The sequence below is a fragment of the Gavialis gangeticus genome, unplaced genomic scaffold (assembly GCF_001723915.1).
Source record: "Gavialis gangeticus isolate Ggan-Ray unplaced genomic scaffold, GavGan_comp1, whole genome shotgun sequence".
Classification (NCBI taxonomy): domain Eukaryota; kingdom Metazoa; phylum Chordata; order Crocodylia; family Gavialidae; genus Gavialis; species Gavialis gangeticus.
Window position 1 is genome coordinate 84074731 of NW_017729025.1, and position 13348 is coordinate 84088078.

The following is a 13348-nucleotide window of genomic DNA, read 5'->3' on the forward strand; positions in this document are numbered from 1 at the left end:
AAGTTTGGCCTTTGTGCAACTCCTAGAGGGTCAATGACCATGGAGAACCCAGTTAAGACAACTTGGCTAAGTACAGACAGTCAAAAAGCCTGACGCTGAATTGATTCAGCCTTTGCAGGTTAATCTAAACTGCAGAGATTAAGCTGAGTAACAACTGGACAGACCTTCACTTTTGATTCAGGAAATGCAGGCACATACCTGCAGTGGCTCAGGCCAAAAGCTGGGGGTGCTAGAGCACAGCTCTGACGTAGCCAGCGTGGGCTGTGTGTTTGCTTCCTTTCCTCTTCCTGCTGCCTCTGTGGTCTCTGGGATTTGCAGTTCAGCAGCAGTACTCTGCAGGCTCGCTCATCATTTCCTCCTCCAGCTTCCAGGTACCTCTGGGATCTGTAGTCCATAGTTGCAGCCAGCAGTAAGTTGGGCAGGGCAGCTCTGTACTTGGGAGAAGAGGGGCTTAACCCCTCTTCTCCCCCCCCCCCCCATTCCCTGGCTCTGGACCCCAGCAGGATTTGCCTGGGGGGGTGGGGAAGTCCTTGCCTTCCTCCCTCTCCCCCCCCAACCCTTCTCTGTCAGAGCAGACAGCCCAGCCCAGGGCTGGAAAGCATACTGGGATGCTGGGGGACTGTGACTGAACTTGAACCGAGAAGGGGTCTGGGACAGAAGTTTCAAAAACTGGTTTGATCTGAATCAGTTAAGTCTGATAGTACATTCAACCAGGTTTATCTTAAACCAGTTTCAGCCATTTTGAAACTGGTTTATGTGCACTGAACTTCTGTTACAGGTTTAAACCAGTTTCTGATGACTTATACCAGTTTATGTGCAACTTCTGTCCTTAGCCCTGGTGTGAATAGGCAAAAATGACAAAGGACCAAGTAATGAATTGGACTGCAGAGATTGATTTCTTTGAGTCAGGCCTGAAGTGTGTCAGCAAGGTCTTTGTGTGGGAGCTTGTCCTGGTGCCGTTCCTTTCGTGGGTATAAATTGTCAATCTCCAGACCTGTCAAGCCAGCTCATTTCACTAGCACTGAGGTAAGAGGGAGAAAAACAGGTTAAATCATAGATGAGGGAGAAGACACAAAAGCCTTTAACTTTATAAACTGTGTATGTACACATGTGTTCTCATGCTTATGTGTGCACATGCACAGACACACTTTGAAGCTGTTTAAATTAGAAAACATCAAAAAGGGGATTGGAATAGGAGGCAGTCAATTAGAATAGTGATGTTTGTTTGTTTTGTACTCTGTTATCTCTGAAATAGCTCCCCAGTTAATTCTTCCCCCCACCAAAGCAAAACTTTCATGTCAAAAACAAAACCCGAAGCCTAAATAAAACAAATCCAAACTAACAGAAGAAACTGTTCCAAGGCCAAATCTTCCAACTTATGCTTCAGCCTGAAGTGAATGCTTCACAGCTGTGCTATAAACCCTAGAAATGAGAGCTTTACAGTGAAAATGCTGACAGCCCTTTAAGTAAAACAGTGTACTGCAATTAGCGTTCTGTGTTTCATGTGCCAAACAAAGCACAGCGGAGCTAAATGTTATGCTTTGAGTTTTTGTTATTTTGCAGCAGTAACAAATCAGACTGTGTGTTCAGACAGTAGATTACAGCCTGTGTCATGTGCCCTGGACCCTGATAGTTAAACATGCTTATGGCAGTCGGTGCACTTTTTCTGCGGGTGGGCTGGAAGGCAGTGGAAGAGGTGTTTTCCTGATAATGGGGTTAATTTTAACATTTGATACTCCCCATTTGGGTTTAGCTTTTCTCCAGAATCTCAGCCTGTTCTTGCCTGTATATCCTTATGTGCTGACACTGTTAACACATGACAAAGATATATCTTTGTATTTAGACCTCAGTGTGCAATAGCATGACCTTTGATTTATTACAATGGGTATGTCTGCTCTGCACAGTTAATTGGCTCTCACCCAAGTTTTAGTCTTGATTTCTCATCTGCTATCCATGTTACAAAACCTCTGACTTAAGTTTGGAGGCACTGTAAAGCCCCAGATTTGTGTTGGTGCACCCAAAATTAAATTTCAGAACTTTCAAGAGTTTCTGAACCCACGGCGAGAGAATGCAAGGGACAGCCAGCAGAACTGAAAGTCTCATGAAATAGCGCCCTCCTCCTTGGAGCTTCCTGCACTACTGGGGCTTCTGCACGGCTGAGGGTACAGCAGCACTTATCATCTGTCCTTTTAAAAGCATTTTTTAAGAAAGAAGAAGACATTATTACATAGTGGTTCTTCAGACAAAATCTGTACCTGGTTATTTGATAACTACAGTGGTGTTATTGAAGATGATCTAGTCTCTTCAAAATGCAGTGACCAAACTCCTTCCCTGGTCACTAACCACAATGGGCTTTCTGGGCTGCCTTCTCTCACAGGACTGTGCCTTTGCCTATACATTAATAAATCTACCAACATTCAGGAGGGAAAAATGAAGGGGAACGCTAATGTAAGCAAATAAAGGGGAATGCCTTATGCAAGTGAATGAGATATCACCAGTGATAGATGTTGTCTGGATGAATGTTGACTGCATTATACCCTTTGGCCTACAGAAGGATTTTTTGTTTTTTTACGCAAGATCTTGTCTTGCTTGGGAAATTTCTCAAAGTAGTCATTCCAGATAGAGTATTTTTCTCAGGACAGATTCGTATGTGGAAGTTCGTTTTCCAGAATAAGCATTCACATGGGGGTAAGCTGAAATAACTACTGGAGAATTATTCTGGAGTAATCATTTGGGTAACCTTCTAAGTTGGACAAGGCCTTAGAGCTGTTGTAGTTCTTACTGATGTCAGGCTGCAGATGGGAGAACTCTTGATTGCTCTCCAGGCAGGATTAAAATGTAGGATGGGTACTGTCCTTGTCAGGAATGGCCGTCCCAAGCTACAGTCTGCTGAAAGTACCTGGTTGCTGTAGCTGTGGGAATTGGTGGTTGTGGTGCTGTAGTTATGCTTGTGTATAGTACATTCCTGTCCTGGGAACAGTTTCCAAGAGCATGGATGTTGGAGAGGTCCTCTCTGTCTTCTAAGGTCCTCTAGGTCTTTATTTCTGCACTTGGGCCTACTTTTGTGGGGAATGTTTAGCTCCTTTGTCCCTGCGGAAGGTGTGGAAAGCAGCAAAAACCAGAAAGTGCAGTTTTCTGGCCTAGTCTGTGCACAAGTACATGTGCATACATGCATGTTTGTGTGAGCAAAGGGGGGAGAAAATTCCTCATTTTGTGTTAGGATGAGAGATGTGGCAAACTTACTGTGTTGCTGTAGTATTTCTGTCTGGTGTTGGTGAAACATATAAGTCCTTGTTCAACCTACAGCTAAAACTAGGATGGGAATACTGGCTACCAAAAATGGGTCACTTGACTAATTGTAGACCAGAATTCTATATTTTCGAGGGAACTTGGACAGTGAAGCCATGCTGTACATCTCTCCTGTTGGGTGAGCTATGGCACAAGAGTAACAGAGTTCCTACCAGGCTAGGATGGAGGCAGGGGTTTAGTAGCATGGCTTGGCTGCCATGGTTCTCACCCCCAACTCAATATTGCTAACCCAAATTGTACTGTACTATCACATTGGCTTGATTGCTTCCTTTGGGGCCCATCTTCATAGCATTATTTATTGCATTGGAGAAACACTTTATATATTTGGAGGGGTGTAGCATGATTCTCTGCCAAGGGCTGATGCTGTCCATACAAACCAGGGCATAATGTATGGCTCCCATGTCTCTAACCATAGATATTGCTACATTAAATGGACCAAGAGGGAGTGTTGTGAGACTCTTCCAGGCTGCTCTCGCATAGAGGAACAGGATCCCATGTGGAATGAGGTTGATATATGTGTATGGGGAGCAGGGAGGTCTAGGTGATGCTCACCAGTTACTTTTGTCCTACCTCTCAAATAAAGAAACAGTTGCCAGTGGCTGGTGGTGTTCAACTTCTCTAAATATCAGAGAGAATCTGAACCAGTGGTAAAGTTTCTTTCTGAGGGAGCTGGGAGCAGCGGGTGTCACTTCTTGTTTTTGGTTGCTCTTCCTGTTCAGGGCAGCTGACTGAGTGCCAGTAAAACAAGTGTTTATCAGTAATTCAGTAGTAACCCAGAGAAAAAAATTCTGGAGAGAACTTTTGACATCACTTGGTCATGCAGCTGTGTGCCTTTCTAGGGTGTGATGCTTTTTGCAATGTGTCTGCCTTCTAGTGCAGGGAGCCAGGAAATCTATGGCTGTTTGCAGCAGTGTGGTGAGAGTATTGGCTATGAAAGCACAGTAATGGGATCTTCCTTTTTGTGTTGATCTGTCAGTGTCAGTAGGTTCTCACAACTTGAACTTCCTTGTAATGTTACCATGTCAGCATTGAGCCAGGTGCTGTGTTGGTCTTCATAGTGTGACCTTGCTGGAATAACTAAGCAACCTTAGGGCCCAGTGATTCAATAGAAGTGCAACTACAACTCCTTGCAAGGGAGAGAAATTTGGTACCTGTGAAGTTTGGCCTGCTTAGATGTCTGAATGTGGACTTAAAGTTAAGTGCCTTGTTTTAGGAACATTAGTTTGAAAGCGTTGGCCTCAGGGACACAAAGAGAGTAGTGATATGTAACATGGGTGTAATGTGACCTGAACTCTGTAAGAGTTTTGGTGATGTTGTCCACAATGTACGGCAATGTTCAATAACGCTGGTCAAGCACTTTGGCACTTTCATCCAAGGATCTCAAGGATTATAAATATAATACAAGGCATGAAATAATGAATGTGGAATATCCTAAAATCCAGCCTCCTTTCTGCAGTGGTAATTTGGGGGCACATTTAATGGTAGACTTGATCTTAGCAATTATTTGCATGCTCAGATGATGGCAGTTAAATATCCAGTTACCTGATAAGAAAGTACAAGCAGGTATCTGTGTGTCTGAAGGCTGACTGTGGGTATAAAAAGGGATATTAACTTGATCAATTAGTAAAATAGAGACCATGCTTCCAGTCCTTCATGCAAACTGACTAGGCCCTGGGGCTCTTCTGTCTTAATGTTTGCTATGCTCTCCCATTCATATCAGATTAGGATTCATAGACAAGTGCTTGTTGGCTTCCTTTTTTGGTTTGGGCACAGTGCCATCCTACCCTTGCTGTAGGATCTCATTAAACAAACACAATCTCATAGATACAGTAAGCAGTTCTGAAGAAGAATAGTTATGGCTGAGCAGAATCTGAGCCTGTGGTTGTTCAGCGAGATCCTACGGCAAGGCAGGACTCCAAGTCCTAGTCTCAAAAGTGGGACAGCATTGTCTGTGTGAGCAGCTTTGGATCTGAAAAAAGGGGCAGGGGGAGAAGAAACTTTATATGTATATATCTATAATAATAATAATAGGCTTATTCTGTCTATCCAGAGCACTCTGGTTGTATTAGGAGCCAATCACAATGCTTACTGAAACAACCAGCTGGAATGCTCTGGACAGACAGAATAAGTGTGTTGTTATTATAGAAGATCCTGAGGCATCTCAGACAGATATGTAGGCAAGTCAGAGCTAGAGTGAAGCACCAGGGGCCCCTGCCGTGGAGCAGGCAGGCCCCACTGGAGAGGGGAGGAAGCAGTCAGGAGCCTGATCCTTCTTTTTTTTTTCTTTTTCTCCCTGGCTCTGGAGTCTGACTGCCTCTCCCGTGGGCAGGGGGGTGAGCTGCTGGTGGGCCCTGAGCTGCAGGGGGTCCCGGTGCTTCTGTCTGCAGTGGTGGTGCCCCCAGGGACCGCCTGGGCACAGTGCCAGCAGGTGGGTGCTGCCCGGGGGGTACCGCCACTGTGGGGGGAAGCATCAGGGTCCCCTGCAGCTCAGGGGATGCGTGACCCTCTGGCAGCTCTCTCCCCAGCTGCGGGAGATGCAGGCAGGCTCTGGGAGAAAAAAAAAAAATCAGGCCCCTCCCCACTTCTCTGTTTTTGTTTTTTTTTCCTCAGCAGAGTCTGCCTGCACGAGCTGCCACCGGGTTGTGCAACCCCTGAGCTGCAGAGGGGCCTATAGCTTCTCTTTGCGGTGGTGGTGCCCCTTGGGGTGGCCTGGGTGGGGTGCTAGCTGCGCGGGTGCAGCCCCAGGTCACTGGCAGCACCCGCCAGATCCAATGGTGCATGGGGCGCTGGAAGCTCAGGCTTGGCAGGCTTCCAGCACCCTGTACACTGTCCTGCCGCCTTCCTGCCACCTGGGACCCCCTGAGAACGGGCTGGCTGCCCTGGGAAGGGGGCAGGAGGACAGTGGGTGTGCTGGCAGCCAGAGAAGGCAGCGGGGACAGTGCACAGGATGCAGAAAGCCTGCCAAGCCTGAGCTTCCCCAAGCACGCCTGGGTTTCCAGAGCCCTGTGCACTGTCCCCACCCCCTTCTCCAGATAGGGCCCTTGTACATGTGAGGGCTATCACTGTAATTTATGTAACGAACTCAAATACATAGGATGTGTTTTAGTTTGCTACATAAAGTCATTTAAATCAAAATATACCGCTGAGTGTGTACACTGTTATGAAATTTTAATTAAAACATGCTGCCAAATGTGTACACTTTTATGCAACTAAATTGTTAAAATGGGCAATTACATTCCTAAAAGGAGCAACTTCTTCATGTGTACAAGGCCCCTTAGTCATGTGTACAAGGGCCCCCTTATTCTATGACTATAAACAAGTCACAAGGTCAGACTTTTGATAAAATATGTATTTATATTCCTAAGCCAGTGTTTACACATGGACAGCTTTCTGCAGCCTTTTTGAGGGTGAGAAGTTTTGATTCCATTAAAGTATTTGGTCAAAGGATAACTAAAAATTCTGTATTTAAAGAAATACTTGTGTAATAAAAATTTGATTGTAAATGTTTTGTGAGTTTCAGCTAGTGTGTGTGTGTGTGTGTGTGTGTATGTGTGTGTGTGTGTATATATATATGTATGTATATCTATGTATAGTTCAGTTTTGAGTCTTTGAAAATTGAGAGAATTCTTCATGGGAATATTCTTTTAGTAGCACTAGATCAAACCATGAGGGTAAAAACACCAACAATACCTTCAGCAGTAATTGCCTCTCTGTAAAGGTGGAGGTGAAGCGGAGCATATCATTTGCTGACAGCCAGAGATGTTCAGTGCTAGAAAAACGCTGTCATGAACCCAAGGACTAAGCCATATCTTTGTCTGAACTACCTACTGACTGAGTGTGTGTGTGTGATTATGTCCATTTATAATTACTTTTTAATAGTAAGTTGTTTAAATGCTTTGAAGTAGCTGTAACAATCCTGGTCAGAATACAAGTTTTTTCTTTTCCCTTTTTTTTAAAGGGAATACTGAATTGAAACAAAGCTATTTCCCCACTTTGCTAGTGGGTCTATAGATGCATTTTTAATAGCATGCTCTCATATTAAAAAAAACAAACAAAAATATTGGATGCAGTTTTGTAGAAACCACATTTCCAAAGAGATTCATTATGCAAGAGGAAAGGGACAATTTTATGTTCCCTCATACTGGCTTAAGACTTCTGGGCTATGTTGTTAAAGGAAAAAGAATGAGGATGGAGTGTCTCCAGAGACTGGGATATATGAAGTCTTCTAACCTTCATGTCACCGGTCTGGAGCCAATACAAGGCAGAAATGTTTGAACTTCTGCCTGTTTCAGGGTAGGGGATGTGTCTTGGCCTGACTCCTAACGGGAGACAGTTGCATCCCAAAACACACTGCTACTCCTGGCATACTCTTTAGCTACCTGAGCAGTGAACCAAGCAGATGGAGACCACATTTTTTCATGCTAGAGAGGATTCTTTTGGATCTGTGGTAAGGCCTGTCCCATCTCTGCCTTTTGTCCCAAGTTGTTTGCATAAACACAAGATGTTGGTCTCCAAGACATCCATTAATGATAATAGTAATAATTATGGTAATATCCTCGTATGCAGTGCCTATGCCTGAAGGCTTATGAATGTGTAACAAAATATAACTAGAACTATGGTAATTAAAACCAGAAGACAACGTGACCCAATAAAAATATGAGTTGGCAGAGATTGTGGTGCTGGAGAAGGCACATGCATGCAACATGTAATAACTAAAACCATACTGCACAAACTATACAAAGGAAAGAGGAAATGGTTTTGTGCCTTAATCAGGAGATCCCAAGGGCTGAACATAGGCTGAAGTTTAGGGGCATGGTTTCCTAGAATGTCTCATGCCATTTGACTAAGAGCCTAGCCTTTTAATCTGGCATCAGTTTTCTTTGACAAGCATTACGTTTCCTTAAAAAAAACCAAGAACATTTGGCCTTTTGTTTTTGTAGGTTGGATGGTCTCCTGCAGTAGTTCTCAGTGTGTGCTTTGTGACCTCTGAAGGGGCATGGGTCAGGAAAGTCACTTGGGGTGAAGTGGGTTGTAAAACATTAAACACTTTTTGCACTTTAAATGAAGGAGACAAGATTTCCAAAGTAACTTCAGGGTGACAGAATCCTTCCAAGTCTATGAGGTCATATAGATTGGTCGTTATATTATGTCATCTTATCATTGCTATATTTACTTTAAAAGTCAGAATAAAAATTGTAAGAGCTTTGGGAAGTTTGACTTTGAGGAAAGGGGTTGCCAACCTGAAAACACTTGAAATATTGGTCTAACAGTTAAGGTAGGAAAAAGCTAGCAGGATCTTGGATTCTGTACTGTGTAATCCATGCCATAGGTTGGTTGTGTGGATTGCCTGAGCCTCAGGTACAAGCAGAGCCTCTGGGAATCCCAAAGCTTTAAAGTATTATTAGGAACTGCTGGAACAGCTAGTCTACAGGCCTTGCAGAAAGATCCTTCCTTTGCCTGTTTTGGGTTTATTGCTAGCAGCAGTTTGGAAAAGCAAAGACACATGAGAGTGATTACAGATTACTCCCAGTTCACTATAAAGGAATGAAGGCCTGATGATGGGTTCTTGCATCCTCCAAGTAGCTTTTGCCAGTTCTGTCTTTTTAAAGCTGAGCTCATTGTCTGGAAAAATTCAGACATTTCAAGCAGCAGCTGCCTGACTGGACTGATCATGTTTGGGTTTGTGACCCCTGCTCTTCTAGCTTCAGGCTCCCTCTGGATGCTCAGGGGTGGCAGCCTGCTCCATTGGCTGTCACATGAGTGACGGGGGTTCTTGTTGATCTCTTGCCTTTCTCAGTGCTGTGATAAGCCATGTACGCGTCTATCTTTGACTGCAGCTTATGATGCTTCGTGACTTTTTTTTTTCCTTTTGTATTAGGTGACCTTGGAGAAAGTGTTGGGAATCACCGTGTCAGGAGGCAGAGGGTTAGCCTGTGACCCCAAAACTGGTCTTGTCGCGTATCCAGCAGGGTGAGTTATTGAGCACATTTATTAAATGAGGGCTGAGCTTAACCTTGGCTGATATAGCAATATAAAGATACTCTCTATATTCAGTACAGTCTTTCGTGGGGAGGTGGCTAATTTGCACTGAGCAGTCTCTTAACTCACTTGTGGGGGTGACAGCAGCTCTAGGCAGTGTCACTTTAATTGATGAGTAGAAGGATTTCATTTACCTGTCATTCTTAATGAGCTTCTTTGTAGCTCTTCCTTCCTCTGTCTGCTTTCAGCTAAGTGTTAAATATCTTGCGTTTCTAATTAGATTCTCTAGTATGGCAAACTCGCACATAACTCAACATGATGTTCAACCTTGAGGGTTCCTAATGGAGCAGATGATGCTGTCTCTGCGATGATGACAACTACAGCATAAAACCCCTCTTGTATATATTTGGCATCTTGTCGGCAATTTTGCTCTTCGCCCACCAATAGAGAGAAATATATTGGACTATGCTGACCGCTTGTGTCAGTGTCCAGTACCACACAGTACCTTAACTCCTCCTTTGTTCCCACTTCTATGCTTTTCTTTCTGCCCTCAGAAAATACTCAGATATGGAAGAAAGCATGTTTAGGAGTCCATGGACACTGCTGTGAAGGATGGGCCACAGTAGGTTACTCGAGTAATATTGTATTGTATACTTCCTCTGGACCCAGTAATTGAACGATTTGCCAGTATATCTATCCCATCCCTGGGGGGAGAGACTAGGCTTAGATCCCCTACATGTGACAGGAAAACACACTGCTTCCAGAAGGCTGTGATAGGGAACCACAGAATGCTTAATGTTACTCTGCTGAAATGGTGATGTATCACAGCAAAGCTGGAGTTTCTGAATCTGTGTCTTTGAAATATTAGCTTCTGTTTTGGTATTCATCCTAGACATTTGTACACACACTAACCTGCTTGCAGGTATCCTGCATTAATGCAGTTTGTATGTGGATATCAACATCCCTTCTGAATTCCCCAGCTAGTTCTCTTTGGTAGCCAGCTGCTTGGTTGGCTCCTGCAGATCAGAGTAGCTAGAAACATGGTGGTGGGCTTATGATAGGCAAGGAGGCCTTAAATCACAGTGATTCTTAAAGGGTGAGTGGTGGCAGTGTGCTGTGAGATTCCTTTGTGTGAGGAGGTAAGAGCTCTCCTCCTGTCTAGCACCCTGAACCTGCCCCAGCTAATTTGGTGGTGCCTGCAGCTGCTCCTCTGGGGACTGCCACCACTGCCTTTCCCTGCCCCTAGGCATCCCCTGTGTTGCCCCCCTCCCCATTCTCCCAGCAGCATGCTGTGCTGTGAGTGGGTGGGAGGACACACAGGCAGGACTATGCTTTGCAGTCAGCCTTGTCCCTTCTACTACTAACTGTGCTCCTGGCACCAGCAAGCGGGGTGTGGGAGTGGCTGCTGGAATGTGAGACCCTGCAGGAGCAGCCTCAGCAGTGGGAGGTGCCCTTTCCCACTGAGGTACAGACCGGGGGTGGAAGGAGGAAGACTTAGAAAGAGCAGGGCACAGCAGGGTGAGTGAAGTCACCTTTAAGTGGTACTATCTGGATCAGTGATTCTCAACTTTTTTAGCTTCAAGATCCCCTCTTTTTCATTTCTGAATTTAGATCCATCTCTGTAGATTTAGATCTTTCAGTTGGGGTGCTGTGAAATTCTGAAAAGTTACGCAGGGGGGCCCTGAGACTAAGAAGTTTGAGAACCACTGCCTTCAAATTATCACTTTAGTTGTGAATACATGCTATTCGTGTTTGTCGATGTTCAGTGCTTCAACCTTATGCTTGCTTGGTGGTGTTTTGTTTTGTGGTCAGTGATCTTCTTACCTTTCCATTTTGGTGAGTCCTCAAGCTACCTTTGGGTTGCGGTCTGGGGAAGTTTGCTGGAGTCTGTCTGTTCTGTTGCTTGTTGTTAGGTTTCATTTCCTACTAGTTCAGCCTACATGCATCTCTTGAATGGTAGAGCTTCAAAGTCTGTCGTGTCAGAGAGAACACGCAAATCTGGGCAGTCTAATTTAACATGGATTTGTTTAAACAAGTCAGAATCTTTGCCCTTCCCTTTAACCATTGGCTGTGCCCTTTCATAAGAGATGCTTAGTATCAGTTAATGGGATGTAGACTTGGAACTTGGGGGGGGAAAAAAAGTTTAGCTTAGTGATAGACAGTCATCCCAGAAGGAGCTGGCAATCTTATGAAAGCAACACTGCATTTCAGTCCTTTTGCCTTGTGAAGAGCATGTCTGTATTCTAATAGTAATACTAGACACTTTCTCTGCACCCTTGGCAGTTTCCAGATTTCGAGGACTGGAAATTTACATATAGAACATGGCAATGAATGGAGCCGCTGTCCATAGTAATTGACTGAGTGACTGGGGTTCAGCTGTTAAGAGAAAATGGAATAGGGAGAGCAGAGATGGTTTGAGAGTGGAGGTTGATGGTGAAAAATCCAGGAAAGGAACTTGGGAGAGAGGACATGCGTTGGGTAGAGAGAGAGAATTTGAGTGGAAAGGTGGATTTGAGTCTGTAGTTTAGAGAGGACAGTAGAAGCCTTGAGTGGAAATATTACCCTTATGGTAGTCTGTGGACCTTTGTCATTGATTCTAGGATTTCATATTGTAGATGAAAGCAGCTGAAGAATAGGTTAAAAGGAAGAGGGAAGGGTAGATGCCTGTGTGTGTAGGACTGCTGTGAAGTGGAATAAGGTTGGGCCACTAAGGAGAAAGTGAAAGAAGATAGTTGGGAGGTAGGAAGAGAAGCTGAGCTGCATGGGATCAGCCAGGGGAGGAAAACATTCCCTGGAGGGTATGACTGACATCACCAAAGGCAGTGGGGCTGTGAAAGAATGGGCCTTTAGACTTTGATGAGAAGAATTTGAGTGGAGGGAAGAAAGTGGGGCAGGGGTGGGCAAGATATGGCCCATGGGCCAGATCTGGCCCACCAGCTGATTGGATCCGGCCTGCAGGTGGACACCCATTGATTAACTACATTTGGCCTGGCAGTGGCTGCCCCTGCTGCACTCTGAATGGGGTTGAATCCCTCCTGCTCCCGCCTGGGGCAGCATGTGCTGAGCTCCTGGCCTCCCCCACTGGAGGGCCCCAGCCCCGTCCAGCAGGCAGTTTTCTGGCAGAGCTGCTGTTGCTGCAGCTGCCCAGGGAACTGCTAGGCTCCCCTGGCCTCCAGCAAATCCTTCTCCTGTCCCTGCTTCAGTGCAAGCAAGGGGAGCAGGGTGGGGGCAGGCTCTGCTTGCAGTTTGCTTTGGTCCTGCTTGTGCAAGGCTGGGTGGGGGAACACGTGGATGGAAGGGACAGGGGTGTGAAGGAGCTCGATTGCTCACAAAGCCCTGCTGGGCAGGCAGGTGGGGTGGAAGCAGCAGCAAAAGCCAGCCTGGGCTTGGTGCGGTCCCGCCACACAAGCAGGGGGAGTGGGAGCAGTAGCAGGAGCTAGTGCGGGCTTGGCTACAACCCTGTTGGCCAGGCACGGGACAGGGAAGAGGGGTGGAAGCAGGAGCCAGCATGGGCTTGGCTGCAGCCCCTCTGGGCACATGTGGGACTGAGGCCGAGAGAGCTGGTGGTGCCAGACTTGGCTCCTTGCCCCCCCCCCCCCCAAGGGCTTATCTTTCTGCCTGCTGGCAGCAGCTGCTTTCCCTCCCCTTTACAGTGCATTGCAAGCCAGGCAGACAATGCTGACCCCCCTCTCCCTCCCCGTGTCTGTGGAGGGGCTGGGCTCAGCCACGTCAGAGTGGGCAGGGGGGAAGCCCCCCACATGTGCACACCTAACCCACCCACACCCCCTCACATACCTTACCGCCCACCATACCCAGACCCACCCAAAACTGTTCTATACCCCACCATACCTAAACACACCTCACATTACCCCACCCCTCACCATGTCCACACACACACCCAACACTTTCCCACATACCCCACACTGCAACCACACCCATCCACAGTACATCTACACCCCTCCCATATCCCCCCCACCGTACCATACCCATACCCCACATACATCCTCCTACTCCCCCATACAATATACAAACAGCCCTCTCCCCCCTGCCCCCCCCCCCC

At 46.1% G+C, this 13348-nt stretch overlaps 1 protein-coding gene across 2 annotated transcripts in view; it reads left to right on the top strand.

The window, feature by feature from the left end:
* The window catches only part of MAPKBP1 (mitogen-activated protein kinase binding protein 1), a 159168-nt gene that overhangs the window by 45009 nt on the left and 100811 nt on the right, over positions 1–13348 (top strand). For both annotated transcript variants that reach the window (XM_019519055.1, XM_019519056.1), the window contains exon 3: positions 9188–9279. In XM_019519055.1, the coding sequence (XP_019374600.1) occupies positions 9188–9279 (92 nt within the window). The remainder of the gene's footprint in view (positions 1–9187; positions 9280–13348) is intronic.